The following is a 15,028-nucleotide window of genomic DNA, read 5'->3' as shown; positions in this document are numbered from 1 at the left end:
CCCTATCTCGCCCCATGAACCCATGAGTAGACGTAGATATCCTTTAGCATGAGAAGGTTCATCACCGAATATCGCCATCGACATACTCTTAAAAGACGCGGGTGGTGTCCCGGATCCGGGAAACTTGCTCATCAAGTGTTTCACTCTTCACTCTTCATCTTCTTCGAATCCTCGCTTTAGTTTCTAATCCCATCTTCACTCCTAGATGACACTCTTCTCCTGTCAACATAGAGTTCTCATCAGGCGCGATGCATAGGGGATACCTTCCATACCTCGCCGCGGTGGCCCAGGTCACAGGGTCACTGGCAAGAACCGTGACATACAATTGGAACGTCACTTGGGTCTTCGCTAATCCAGATGGATTCGAAAGACCAGTTATTGGGATAAACGGTGCTTGGCCATGTCCAACGATCGAGGCAACTGTTGGCGATATCGTTGTTGTCAACCTAAACAACCAGCTGGGGAACGAGACGACGGGTCTACACTTCCATGGTATTAACCAAGTCAGCTCCAACGACATGGACGGCGCCGTCGGAACCAACCAATGTCCCCTGCCTCCAGATTACTCTGTCAAATATCGGTTCTATGTAAGTGATACCCCCTGTACGATTAGGGGGAAAGAGATGAAGCTGACAACAGATGCCAAAGGCCGACGCACCTGGCACATATTGGTGTAAGTTGAAAGGCTTGAAGCAGTTAAGTTATTTCCTTTTGTTAATAATGAACTAATGATAATATGAAAGACCACTCTCATAGCATGGGGCAATATCCGGACGGCCTCCGTGGGCCGCTGATCATTCATGATAACGATGATCCCTACGAAGACGAGTACGACGAGGAAGTTATCATTTCCCTATCTGATTGGTAAGCCTAAAGCCTCGTTATTCTGAAGGAGGCAAGGGAATTTCCCTTCCAAGTCGCTTACGTGTCTGTACAGGTATCGTGATCAGACGCCGACATTAATGCAGACTATGATTCAGCCCAACAACACGCAATTTGCTCCCCCACTTCCTAACAGTACTCTTATCAATGACGGGGGTGATGGTCACATCCAGGTTGAGGCTGGCAAGACGTACCGCTTCCGTATGATTAACTGGTCTGCTATGTTCTCCACCTTCATCACATTTGAAGACTTTGACATGGATGTGATCGCCATCGACGCGTCGTATGTGACGAGAACATCCGTGCAACAGTTGCGTATATCCGCCGCTCAGCGGACAGACTTCCTGATCACAATCCCGGATGACGCGGACAGGAACTATCCGTACCTGGTCGCCTTGGACATAAATCAAGATTTCGCGGCTGATAATCCCCCGAGACCAGTGTCATACCCGTTCAACGCCACTGGTTTGCTAGTCGTGGATGACGACTTGGACAAGACCGGGACATTCGACGTCCAGACGTTCGACCCCTTCGACGACTCCACCTTCGAGCCGGAAGACGACGAGGAAGTCTATGGCCCCGTCGATAAGCAATGGATCCTGTATTTCGACTACTGCCATGACGAAAACGGCTATCCTAGAGCGTGCTTCAACGACACGATGTACATCCCGCAGAAGGTTCCAGCGTTGTACTCGGCAGCCTCGCTAGGGGAAAACAACACGCAGACGGCGGCGTACGGCCAGGTCAACCCCTTCATCGCCGAGTACGGCGACGTGATAGAGATCATCATCAACAACAACAACGACGCCATCCACCCCTTCCACCTGCACGGGCACCAGTTCCAGGTGCTCGCGCGTCCCGAGAGCGACGCGGGCAACTGGACCGCCGACGCCGCCATCAACGAGACGCCACCCAGGCGAGACACCGTCTCGGTGAACTCGAAGTCGTACGCGGTGCTTCGCATCAAGGCCGACAACCCGGGCGTCTTCTTGTTCCACTGCCACGTCGAGTGGCACGTCGAGATGGGTCTGAGTGCGACCCTGTTCGAAGCCCCGGACAGGCTGCGCAACTACACGATACCCCAGGACCACATCGACGCGTGCGACGCGATGGGCATACCGACCACGGGCAACGCTGCCGGCAACGAGCAATGGGACGACACGACCGGCTTCGTCACGGTGCCGCCGACGAATTACACCGGGTAAGTTCTCATGACCATGACCCGTCTGTTAGGCAGATTGGAGAGTGAACCGAAGTGCTAACCTTGGCGGTAATGTTAGTTCTCTGTACACGGCGTCAAGCTGAGTAGAAGTGAGGCGGAGCGCGCGCTAGGTATCCCTGGTGCAATGTTGCTCGACGTAAGGAAACGAAAAACGGGCTTTCCTAAATTCTTATCGGGAGGTTGTTTTCTTCTACTCCTACATATGGATGCGTCGCCCCCAACATATACCCCCGGGCTAGGTGTTGGAAGGCTTCATTTTTCATTACGGCGTTGTTAGGTATTTACGGACGGACATACACATGGACTTCACGGATAAGCTTCCTTTTTTTTCGGCAACTATATTATTATTCTTAGTGGATTTGTGTTTGGTGGTTTAATGTGGTAACGTGTTGGGTGTACAGGAGAATTGGGGAAGCTCACATACCTGAGTAGCGTACATATTCACATTAACTGACCATAAGGTCCTATATCATAATAATACTACTCAAAGTTTGATCAGAATCCAGGGGGAGCACTGTTGAGACAGGAACAACTAACATCATGTAAGCTTACCTTGCCTGTGAGTGGATTGAAAAAGAAATAGGTAAAAGGGAGCGCGCCGCAATACTACATGTGTCGGTGATGTTTCTCAAACTTACCGCCTAGTCGAGCCAGCCAGTCGGGAATTTCACGTGGATAATCACGTAGTATGCGCGTTTTGGACCCTTCTCTATCAAGAAATAAGGTCCGCAGTATCCGCACTCGGGCTGAGTAACGGAGACAAACGGTCTCGAACTTCGAATATTCCGGACTGTCTAAAGGCACGGTAGTTTTGACTAAAGGCACGGTAATCCACACTGACTATTCTAAATCCGGGCTAGTTCTGTGGGTACCTAAATTAAAGTACAAAGCCTACACAAATATATGTACCTTCTTGACGCGTTGCCCCTAAGGGAAGTCTAGCCATTGTCAACACCAAAATGGACCTAGAAGACTTAAGCCTGTTCGTCGACGACGACGTCGATTTTAGCCCAGCCGCCGCCGCCACCACCACGGGAGGATTCTAGTACTAGAAGAGACCCTTCTCACGACGAACCTCCCAGGCAAAGGCGCCGGCTGCAGGAACCGCCAGTGACTGTTCAGGGCAGGAGGACTATCAACGGGCTGGCACCCCCTTCTACAGCGCCAGCGACGACGAGGTCAGGGAGGGTTGTTAGGGGGCGACAGCAAGGTCTGCGATAGGGTGGGACTTCCCTTAGGGGCAACGCGTCAAGAAGGTACATATATTTGTGTAGGCTTTGTACTTTAATTTAGGTATCCACAGAACTAGCCCGGATTTAGAATAGTCAGTGTGGATTACCGTGCCTTTAGTCAAAACTACCGTGCCTTTAGACAGTCCGGAATATTCGAAAGATGTCAGCGCCAAGGTTCGACTGGGCATTATTAATTTTACCACTCTTCTAGCCCCTTAAGGCCCTTACCTGACTAAGGTGGTTTGGTTTGTATGGTTTACTAATTACAACCTAACGGCAGAGGCACTACTTCCCGAAGCCAATGGCCGTTAGGTCTCATCGACCCAATCGACATTGAGTTTTGTTATCAAACCACTTCGTCGTCACATCGGCGGGATAATTAGTCACGCCGACGGGGTCTTGGAACCGCGGTCGTCAGCCTTAGGGCTGAAAGCCTGGGACGATCCTCCTTGGGTTTCGGCTCCGCGGAAGGGATCGTAGCTTGCAGAAGTTTAGTTCGATGAGACCTAACAAGGAGGCGCTGTTCCTGGCCGTTACACGAATAAAATATTCCATGGATCTTCTCAGCTTACGCTTGAGCTGACTTAGCTAAGCATTCTATCTTTCTGACTGGGCCTTCCGATAAGTCGACCTGCAGACTTCGGCATTGCGCATTCCGTAAGCTGTAGAAGCGAACCGCTAGAGGAAACGGCTGGAATCCCCACGGAAACAAGAAACAGGTACGGTAGAAAATTTTGACAGCGTTCCCCAATCTGGGGTTTTCCTTTGATCCGAGTCCGAGACGGGCATGAATGGCTGAGGCGAAGATTACGGGGAGGACGCCATCTCCAACGTCGCTGATACGAGGCTGGACTAACCTCGCGCCATACCTCCTAGCGAGTCCTTATCATCAGCCAAAAACATTCCTCATCGTCGATTGATACAACTAAAATGTATGTGTATGTGCTGTGGTGGTCTTTCTATATGCAAGATGATTAAATTAAATCGACAAATGCAAGTCGAAACAGATTAAGTTACGGATCTTCATTAGGATGCATCTCTTGATCTCCTGCGTCGATTAAGTTACCCCCCTAAAGCCAAACCCCGGAATACTACAATTTAGGCATACCGTAGGCTGTCGAATTATGGCGAGCCATGGAGTAGGATCGTCCGGACCGTCAGACTACTGTGTACTGTGATTGTTTCCGTATGATGTAAGATTAACTTGCATCTATACGGCCTACCTTGTAGCCTTAGCGTTGATTTACACGGCCGTTTGAACGGCCATCGACAAGACATTGTTGATTAAGTCTTCACCGGCTTGGCTGTCATCATTCTAGAAGCCACCGCGCAATACGGCATTCGATTGATGCATTTGATCACCGCTCCAGAGCTTCTGATCGTAACAAAGCCAATGATCGAGGAAATTCGGGCTTTGACAACCACATGTGGAGAAGCTTGGAGCTGAACTCTGGTCTAGAGCACCGACTAGGAAAATTCCACGCAGTCCACGCAGCCGTGATGAGACCCGTAACTCGAATGTTTCCGCGGGAAATTAGAATGCCACGAGGCTGGGGACGTGTCCAGGTAGCCAGGTTAAGCCGAAACCATGCCTTACATACATGCAGATGAAACTGGCCCTCGATCCGGGTAAGAGTAAATCTGGTAGATAATGATCAAGCCAATGAGTGTGCGCCGCCAGTTGAAGCGTCAGGCTTGCATGCGGCGCTAACAAGGAAACACTCTTGAGAGTTCTCAGCGCCAATATGTTCTGTAATCAGTTACGGGCACTGAATAATAAAGCCATGCTGGGCAGTAGGCGTGCATGTGTAATTTGGCCCGCAGCACATCTGGCTTGGGACCTATACGATAATAGACCGGATGTCCGATTCTCATCGCTTGGATGGTGCGGCCAGACCGACCCGTCGAGATCCAATAATCTTCTGCCGTGTCCTATCCAAGGATATACGATAGAGCAGTATCGGAAGAAGGTGTGTTTCCCGGGCGAACGGGATAGTGGTTAATGTCATCGCATGTCATATGGGTGGTGAGATGAAAAGCTGTCAGCTTTGATAGCCAAGTGTTGACTGCGGCTAAGTAAGGGCGATAGGTATACGTAGTCTTGCTAAGGGCGTGAGCACGGCCAACGGAGGGAAAGACCGCTGTAAGGAAGAATCCTTCGAGATAGGATATTGCTACGAGGGAGTGTATGCTGCGGAAATAAGCCACAGCGAAGCGTAATCAAATGTGTAGTACGAATTGATAGGTACTACTATGTAGGATGATGAAGTTCTAGAATTAGAGAATGGAGATCCAATGCATTATGGAGTTTTTACTGTTCCTAGGGTGCTTTATCCCACGTGGCGCAGGACCTAGGTACTTACAGGGTCTACCGTGGTCCTGGAATAATGTTGATCCACTCGCTCCGTGCTGCTTCCTACCCGGCACGCTGACTAGCACCCGTTAGCGGGAACTTTGCATGGAGATCCATACAAGGTACGAAGTGCTGCCAGTTGCTAGCTGCCATTTGCATATGTCGGGTTGAGTACCTGGTCGTAGGGCGGTCCTATGAAGGCCGCCTAGTACAAGGCGATGATTTAGAGTAACCCCAGTTCGCACTATTTACTACGCGATACTGATTTGCCTCATATTAAAATATATAGCGTCGGTAGTTATCTGTAAGGGATGTGGGATGCAATCACAACCTTGGAAGCACTTGGGTACTTGAGTATATCTTACGTTAGATAAACTGATCCTGAACGATGACTTAATCGAGGTCTGAAATATATATCCCAATGAGTGCATATGTATAGTATAGATTATCATGTATGGGCACTCTGTGGTTAGTAGGATTTGCGATATGATGTACGTACTTCCATGGACTCGTTTAACTTAATTGAAATATCAAAGTTCGAGTTTATGCATGTATTCGTATCGATATTCAAGGTATTCATTTAGTCACCAGATAACATCATGACTAGGTAGGGGATAAGGAGATAGGGAGATAGGGACTAGGATGGAAATCATAACGTTGAATTTTGTAGATTTCTTCTCGTTCAACTTCTCCCTTTTATGGAACAGCCACAACCAAATGCGATCAGAATCTCAAACAATTACTTCCCAGCCCACACGGACAACGCCAGATCGAGAATTAAACTCTGGAATTCTCCATCATCATCACACTTAAACCCCTGCCGCCATTTCCCAAGACAGCTTAGCAAAGTCCGTGGGCGTCGGCATGCTAATGCAGGTCACCATGTAGCAATACAACGCCAAACTATGGGCAATAGGTAATATGGTCAGCTAGCTACAGGCCGTTCATGCACATGCACATGCCAGAGCATTATCCTACAATGGAATCCCGAGACAGTGGTGAGAGTTGAGAGACATTTTGCGCATTGTGGGCTCCCTGCCGCGGCAAGACATGTCAATATACGGAATAGTCTCGGTCGTACTCGATACCTTCTCGTCAGTGGCGGGCGTATATTTGCTATCTCCCAGCCAATTTACGCTCAAGATGCTAAGCCAACCCTAAACTCCTTTGAGAAAGGCACCTATGCGGCTCATCTGCATTACCCGTCGTATCCACAGCGCCGTTGTTCGCTTCTTACTAATTAATCGTCGTGGTCGAACTACGCGCTACGTTGATGCTGCCTGCAGCGGCGGAAAAGCGACCTATCGTCTCTGGGCAGCGTTAGGGTTGGGTTACTAGTCAGGATATCCAAGAAATTCTTGAAAATACGTAGACGATAACGATCCTTCGGCTCATACCCGCCGGTGGTGGCGCCAGCGCCGTGGTCCATTCTCTTCAGTGAGACACAAGTCATTCCTCTAATGAGGGATTGGTCTTATTACAATACTTTTCATTTTTTCCTTATTCTCGTAGTGGGGTTTGCTGAATACAGTACAGCCTTTCTCATTCTCGTCCGTCCTGACGTGCACCAGAAGCTTACTGCTGCTGCATCTGTTGGCGGACATCCCCAACGGTCAACTCAATGTCCCACCATTTGGCGCCTAAGTAAGATTACCTGCAATTCATTGGAAACCCGGGAAGAGAACGCTCGCAAGTCTTTCCGTGCGCAGTTTCATAGGAGCTATACCTTTTGTGTCAGATTCCCTAAGCGTTCTTCGCAGAACGCGTGAGGGAGGCTCAAATTAGTCAGGGCAACAAAACTTCTTATCTCGCCGAATGATACAAATTCGCAATTTGACGGGCCAGGCATGCAATGGCTAGGAATTGGAAACATACCTGCAGTCAGGCCTCTGGCCGTCCGGTCTAAAGGAAGAAAGGTCGACATGTCACAGTTCGCCTCCTGTGATGACCATTATCATTCGGATAAGACATGGAATATCCACCTACAACTAGGTGGTAGTTCTATGATCCAGTTACTCTCTCCTAAAATGCCTAAAATGGAAATATAATGCTTATCTTCCATGAACCTTCGGTCACCGAGAATCGAACCATGCCGGACTAATTGAAAGTACTGTACTGTGTATGGAGACCCAGGCCAGGGAGTGAGTTCACAGTTTCCCCCCTACACGCCCCACCCCCCTGGTTTTTGGTCGTGACGCCTCAGGTACTACGGTAGATATCTCACACATGGGACCAGACACTGCCTTCGTGTTAAATTTAGTTCAGGCTAGCTTATCTGAGTGGTGATGTGTTGATCTGATATATATAAGTCAAAGACACCTCGACCGCCGCCTAAGGCTTGGGATATACTACACAACCATTAAACAACATCAGCCTCATACATCGCCAACAAGATGGCGGACCAGATGGCATTCCTCCTTTTCGGAGACCAGAGTCTCGACACTCATGGCTTCCTAGCCGACTTTTACAGACAAGGGAACCCGAGTGTTCTCTCAAAGGAATTCCTCCGACTAGCCGGCGATGCCCTAAGAGATGAGATAGACAGACTACCTCGAGAAGAACGACGAAAGGTCCCGATATTCAGAACACTACAACAGCTCAACGAGCGATACCACGCACAACCCATTAAGTTTCCAGGAATCGATAGCGCCCTATTATGTATAGCACAGCTAGCACATTATATCGAGTATGAAAAGCTCAACGAGGATATATTGGCCAAGAACCGTTACTAACACTTTGAGATAGCCGCTCCGAGAAGGAACACGGAGATGTTACCGACAAGAAGAACACGAAACTTTCCGGTCTTTGCACAGGTCTCTTCGCGGCAACCGCTATCGCGTCGAGCCCCTCGCTCTCCACCCTTCTCCCGATCGCCGTCCAAACCGTCTTGATGGCATTTAGGACAGGATCCCACGTGGCTTCGTTAGCAGAAAGACTTAGCCCATCAACTGACAAGTCGGAAAGTTGGACGTATGTTCTACCTGCCGCTCAGGAAGCGGAGGCAAAGTCTATTCTCGCAGAGTTCCATAAGGAAGAGGTGAGATTTCCTCGATACTTGATACCTGATACCAATTCTAACCTGCTGCAAGGGAATTTCACAAGCTTCACACGCATATGTGAGCGCCGTTTCCGCGAATAACATCGCGATATCTGGTCCGCCAGCTACGCTGCGGTCTTTGTTTAGCAAAGATTTGTTTGAATCTAGACCCACAGCCATCCCAGTATATGGCCCATACCATGCTCCACATCTGCATGGTCTCGTCGACATTAGGAAGATGCTGAGGCTTGACGATGAGGCTGTTACCGCGGCATTGGTAGGATCAAAACCCGAGAGCGTAGTTATGTCCTGCGTCACTGGTTTACCATTCCCCGAGACGGATACCAAGTCACTTCTAACGGCTGTGGTTCACGAGATCCTCAATGAAGCCCTAATTTTCCACAAGACTCTAAGCGGAAACGCTGATGAGGCGCGGGGATTCAAGGGATCCCGTATTTTAGTGATTCCATTTGGCCCAACGCAGGCTGCCAGTACCTTGGCCAATGTCTTGCGATCACAGACTCAGGCAGAAGTTATTCTGAGGCCGCCGCCTCAAGTTTCTCGTGAAACTACGGCAACATCCATCGGAAATCATGGATCGTCTGGCAACTGCAAGCTTGCGATTGTTGGTATGGCAGGTCGCTTTCCAGACTCGGCTAGTCATGAGGCACTCTGGGAGCTTCTTGAAAAGGGTATAGACGCTCATCGTGTTGTGCCTGCGGATCGGTTCCCGGTTGAAACTCACTATGACCCGACTGGAAAGGCAATCAACACAAGCCACACGCCTTACGGTAACTGGATTGAGAACCCCGGTCATTTCGACCCGCGGTTTTTCAACATGTCGCCTCGGGAGGCTTTTCAAACTGATCCTATGCAGCGGATGGCTTTGACCACTGCTTATGAAGCCCTTGAGATGTCCGGCTATGTTCCCAACCGGACACCATCGACAAGGTTAGACCGCATCGGAACCTTCTATGGCCAGACATCTGATGACTGGCGAGAGATCAACGCCGCCCAAGAGGTTGATACATATTACATTACAGGAGGCGTGAGAGCCTTCGGACCGGGTCGAATCAATTACCACTTTGGTTTCAGTGGTCCCAGTCTGAACATCGACACAGCTTGTTCATCTAGTGCCGCCGCTCTTCAGGTCGCTTGCACGTCCCTTCGAGCGAAGGAGTGCGACACAGCTATTGTCGGCGGTCTCTCCTGTATGACAAACTCGGACATTTTCAGCGGATTGAGCCGAGGCCAGTTTCTCAGTAAGGAACATAACTGCAACACATTCGACAATGACGCAGATGGATATTGCCGCGCCGATGGCTGTGCTTCAGTCATCGTGAAGCGGCTCGACGATGCAATTGCCGACAAAGACAACATTCTCGCAGTTATCCTCGGCGCCCAAACCAACCATTCAGCGGACGCTATTTCTATCACACATCCGCATGGGCCGACACAATCCATCCTTTCTTCAGCTATCCTAGATGAAGCCGGTGTCGATCCTCTTGACGTGGATTATGTAGAAATGCATGGCACTGGCACTCAGGCTGGTGATGGAACTGAAATGGTGTCCGTCACCGACGTTTTCGCTCCGGCTAACCGGCACAGACCGGCTGACAGACCTCTCTACCTTGGCGCTGTGAAAGCGAACGTAGGTCACGGTGAAGCTGCGTCCGGTGTTACTGCTCTTATTAAGGTCTTGATGATGCTCCGAAAGAATGCCATTCCACCACATATTGGCATTAAGAAGGAGATCAACAAGACTTTTCCATCAGATCTTGGAGCGCGCGGCGTAAACATCGCGTTTCACAAGACACCATTCACCAGGAAGGACGGGAAGCCGAGACGAGTTTTCGTCAACAACTTCAGCGCTGCTGGTGGTAACACTGGTCTTCTGCTTGAAGATGGTCCTCGCTACAAGACTGCTACTTTGGATCCTCGTACCCAGCATGTTATCACCGTCACTGCCAAGTCGAAGGCTGCTATGATCCGAAATGCTGAAAATCTTGTCAAATGGATGGAAGAGAACCCTTCTACTTCTGTTTCTCACGTCGCATACACTACGACTGCTCGTAGGATCCAACACTATTGGCGTATGAACGTGACGGCCTCTAGTCTTATTGAAGCCCAAGAAGCAATCAAGGAACGCCTAAAGTCTAACTTTGTCCCTGTCTCCCCTGAACAACCTAAGGTTGCATTCCTATTCACGGGTCAGGGTTCTCACTACGCTGGTCTCGGTAGGGATCTTTACGCACACTATTCCATTTTCCGCCAGGCTATTAATGAATACGACCAACTCGCTCGTATTCATGGTTTCCCATCCTTCATCCCTCTCATCGATGGCACAGAGCCCGAAGTGCAGAAGCTCTCTCCTGTAATTGTCCAATTGGGCTTGGCTTCTTTCGAGATGGCTCTAGCCAAGCTTTGGATGTCCTGGGGCATTCAACCTAGTGCCGTCCTCGGTCACAGCTTGGGCGAGTACGCGGCTCTCCATGTCGCCGGCGTTTTGTCTGCTAGCGATACCCTCTACCTAGTTGGCGCTCGTGCTGAGCTCCTTGTCGAGAAGTGCACTGCTGGTACTCACGCGATGTTGGCCGTTCAAGGCTCTGTTGAGACTGTTACAGAGGCGCTTGGCGACCGTGCAGCAACAACCAACATTGCTTGCATCAATGGTCCGCGAGAGACAGTTCTCAGTGGTACCTCTACAGAGGTAGCTGAGATTGCCGAGCAACTTGGCAATGCTGGTTTCAAGTGCACACAACTCAAGATACCTTTCGCTTTCCACTCTGCCCAGGTTGAACCAATTCTGGATGAGTTTGAGCAGCTCGCCCGCTCAGTTCACTTTCATGAGCCCAAGGTGCCAGTTATTTCTCCCCTTCACGGCAAGCTACTTGATGGTGAGCCGATCAACCCTACCTACCTTCGCAACCATGCCCGCGACGCTGTCAATTTCCTTGGTGGCCTTGTTTCCGCTCAACAATCTGGCGTTATTGATGAGAAGACGGCCTGGCTCGAGGTTGGCCCACACCCCGTGTGTGCTAACATGGTTAAGGCAGCCTTCGGGGCTACGACAATTGCTGTACCAACTCTGCGCCGCAATGAGGCTACCTACAAGACTCTCAGTGCAACTCTATGCACACTTCACTCCGCTGGCTTGAACCTTGACTGGAACGAGTTCCATCGCGACTTTGACGTGTCAGTACGTCTTTTGGACCTACCGACCTACTCTTTTGACTTGAAGAACTACTGGCTGCAGTACACTGGCGACTGGTGTATTACTAAGAACCGGGGCGCATTGGCTGCTCCTAAGGCTATCGAGCCAGCCAGGCCGAAATTGTCCACTACTAGCGTCCAGAAGATCACTAAGGAAGAAGTCAAGGGCGATGTTGCTATTCTTGAGACTGAATCCGATCTAGCTGAAGAAAACCTTCGAAAGATATGTCTTGGCCATCGTTGTAACGGTGTCTGTTTGACTCCATCGACTCTCTACGCTGATATGGCCGAGACCATCTGCGAGTATGCCTATCAGCTCCTTCGTCCGGATGTTAAGGATATTGGTATGAATGTCGCCCACATGGAAGTTACCAAGACTCTTCTTTTCGACGCCAAGGCATCGAGTCAAGTATTGCGGATGGAAGTCAAGGCCAATGCTGCTGAGAATGTGGCTGATATTACTTTCTTGACCGGTGAAGGTGCCAAGAAAACTGAGCATGCTGTCTGCAAAGTTTACTACGGCAATAAGCAAGACTGGCTGGATGAATTCGAACGTGTCAACTACTTGATCAAAGGACGTATTGACGCGCTCAAAGCTGCCGAGGAGCGCGGCGAGGCTTCGAAGGTCGGCCGAGGTATTGCTTACAAGCTCTTTACTGCACTTGTGGACTACGCTCCTCAATACCAAGGCATGGAATCTGTCATCTTGAACAGCGAAACCTGCGAGGCAAGCGCCAAGGTTGTGTTCCAAACTTCGTCAGAAGACGGTACCTTCCGTACCCCTCCATACTGGATCGACTCAGTCTGTCACATCTCTGGCTTCATCGTAAACGGTACCGATGCTGTTGATTCACGTGAGCAAGTCTTCATTTCCCATGGTTGGGGTAGTATGAGGTTTGCCGAGCGACTCGATCGCTCCAAGTCATACCAGACCTACATTCGCATGCAGCCTGTCAAGGGTACCAAGATGATGGCTGGTGATGCTTACATCTTTGATGGAGATAAACTCATTGCTGTCGGCGGCGACATTCGCTTCCAGTCCATCCCCCGCAAGGTCCTCAACGTCGTTCTCCCCAACCCTAACGCTGTTGCTGCTCGACCCGCCCCAGCTGCCAAACCTGTGGTCGCCAAAGCCCCTGCGAAAGAGAAGAAGCAAGTGACTAAGTCTAATCTTCCAGCCGTCAACAAGAAATTGGCCCAGACCTCCGTTGTTTCCCAAGTAATGGAAATCGTTTCGAAGGAGACTGGTGTCAGCCATGATGAGTTAGCGGATAACATCGCCTTCGCTGATCTTGGTGTCGATTCTCTGATGGGTCTTACTATTAGCGGCCGTCTTCGTGAGGAACTCGAGCTTAACATTGATTCTCACGCCTTCAATGACCATGCCACTATTGGCGCCTTCAAGAAATTCCTCGCTCAGTTTGAAACCGCAGCACCCGCTGTCGTTCCGGAGTCTAGTGGTTCCAGTGGCACGTCCGACAGTGACGACGATATCGAGTCGGACTCTGAGGTCACCACGCCTGGCGAGAGTGACAAGGGTTCAGTGAAGGAAGATTCGGCGCCGGGTGACTCTGGAAGCAACAGCGAGCTTCAGCAGATCGTGCGTGACACCATTTGCGCTGAGATGGGTGTCGAGGTCGAGGAAGTGATTGCTGCTCCTGATCTAGCTGCATTAGGCATGGACTCGCTAATGAGCTTGTCTATCCTCGGTATCCTTCGTGAGAAGACTGGCCTTAGCATCCCCGCTGATCTCCTGGGCCACAACCCATCCCTTAAAGATATTGAGCGGACGCTTGGTATCGAGGACAAGCCTAAGCGTGCCGCACCCGCACCTAAGCCCACTGCTACAAAGACCAAGAAGACCGAGACCAAGACGATCACCAAGACTGAGACCGTGACCGTTACTAAATCGTCAGTTCCTGACGCCTACCCTCACCGGAAGGCAACATCCGTCCTTCTCCAAGGCAACCATCGCACTGCCACTAAGCAGCTCTTCATGATCCCTGACGGAAGTGGCAGCGCTACATCCTACACGGAGATCTCGGAGCTTGGCCCAGATGTTGCTGTTTGGGGTATGTTCTCACCTTTCATGAAGACCCCTGAGGAATACAAGTGTGGTGTGTACGGGATGGCGACCAAATTCATCCATGAAATCAAGCGTCGTCAGCCTGAAGGCCCCTATGCTGTCGCCGGTTGGTCGGCAGGTGGAGTGATTGCATATGAAATCGTCAACCAACTTACCAAGGCCGGAGACGAAGTTTCTAACCTTATCATTATTGACGCTCCATGCCCCATCACTATTGAGCCTCTGCCAGCCGGCCTCCACGCCTGGTTCGCGGAGATCGGCCTTCTAGGAGAGGGCGATGGACCTGAGGAGAAGAAGATTCCGTCTTGGCTTCTCCCTCATTTCGCAGCATCGGTTACGGCCTTGTCCAACTACACTGCCGAGCCGATTGCAAAGGAGAAGTGCCCCAAGGTTACGACTATCTGGTGTGAGGACGGTGTCTGCAAGCTACCCACCGACCCTCGACCCGACCCTTACCCTACCGGCCATGCCCTCTTCCTTTTGGACAACCGAACCGACTTCGGCCCTAACCGCTGGGACGAGTACCTCGACATTGAGAAGATGACTTTCCACCACATGCCCGGCAACCACTTCTCGATGATGCACGGTGACCTTGCCAAGCAGCTTGGTACCTTCATGAAGGAAGGCATCCACTCCTAAACTTCTCATTTCTCTTAACCTCGTTCGCTTCATCTCCGCCCATTCTCTTGTACATAGCATCATTCAAGCCCACGCTCCTTTAGTTAGCATGGCTGATGGCAATTTGGGTTATAATATCGGTGGACTCTTAACAGCCTAAGATAGGCAGCTGGCGTTGAATTTGGGAAGAAGACTGGGACTTATAGACGTATCGCAGCTGCTTGGTGCATATCATAGGGTTATCATTATGTACTCAATAGGCCTCTCATTAGACGAGGAGCTCAATACACACAAATTCGAGTATCAAAGCTTATTTATAGATTCCTCAAGTTCTCCCATAGCTCAATTGCTTTGATTTAGTGCTTCTCTCCTCTTGTTGATGATT

The 15,028-nt window shown here is 50.2% G+C and overlaps 3 protein-coding genes across 3 annotated transcripts; all 3 read left to right on the top strand.

Moving 5' to 3' along the window:
• The first annotated feature begins 132 nt into the window (after positions 1–132).
• Positions 133–812, top strand: F4807DRAFT_182935 (Cupredoxin). Its single transcript, XM_047993594.1, has one exon. It carries the CDS (start codon positions 249–251, stop codon positions 675–677), a length of 429 nt encoding a protein of 142 aa, XP_047851799.1. The 5' UTR covers positions 133–248; the 3' UTR covers positions 678–812.
• Positions 273–2,754, top strand: F4807DRAFT_435146 (Cupredoxin). The gene is made up of 5 exons (XM_047998858.1): positions 273–479; positions 543–853; positions 926–2,440; positions 2,529–2,584; positions 2,657–2,754. Exons 2-3 carry the CDS (start codon positions 801–803, stop codon positions 2,085–2,087), a joined length of 1,215 nt encoding a protein of 404 aa, XP_047851798.1. The 5' UTR covers positions 273–479; positions 543–800; the 3' UTR covers positions 2,088–2,440; positions 2,529–2,584; positions 2,657–2,754.
• Positions 2,755–7,958: 5,204 nt separating this feature from the next.
• Positions 7,959–14,980, top strand: F4807DRAFT_435140 (polyketide synthase). Its single transcript, XM_047998857.1, has 3 exons — positions 7,959–8,375; positions 8,435–8,726; positions 8,779–14,980. Exons 1-3 carry the CDS (start codon positions 8,083–8,085, stop codon positions 14,662–14,664), a joined length of 6,471 nt encoding a protein of 2,156 aa, XP_047851797.1. The 5' UTR covers positions 7,959–8,082; the 3' UTR covers positions 14,665–14,980.
• The last annotated feature ends 48 nt before the right edge of the window (positions 14,981–15,028 follow it).

Source organism: Annulohypoxylon truncatum (genome assembly GCF_022578515.1).
Source record: "Annulohypoxylon truncatum strain CBS 140777 unplaced genomic scaffold F4807scaffold_28, whole genome shotgun sequence".
NCBI lineage: Eukaryota > Fungi > Ascomycota > Sordariomycetes > Xylariales > Hypoxylaceae > Annulohypoxylon > Annulohypoxylon truncatum.
This window is presented reverse-complemented; position numbering and strand designations above follow the sequence as displayed.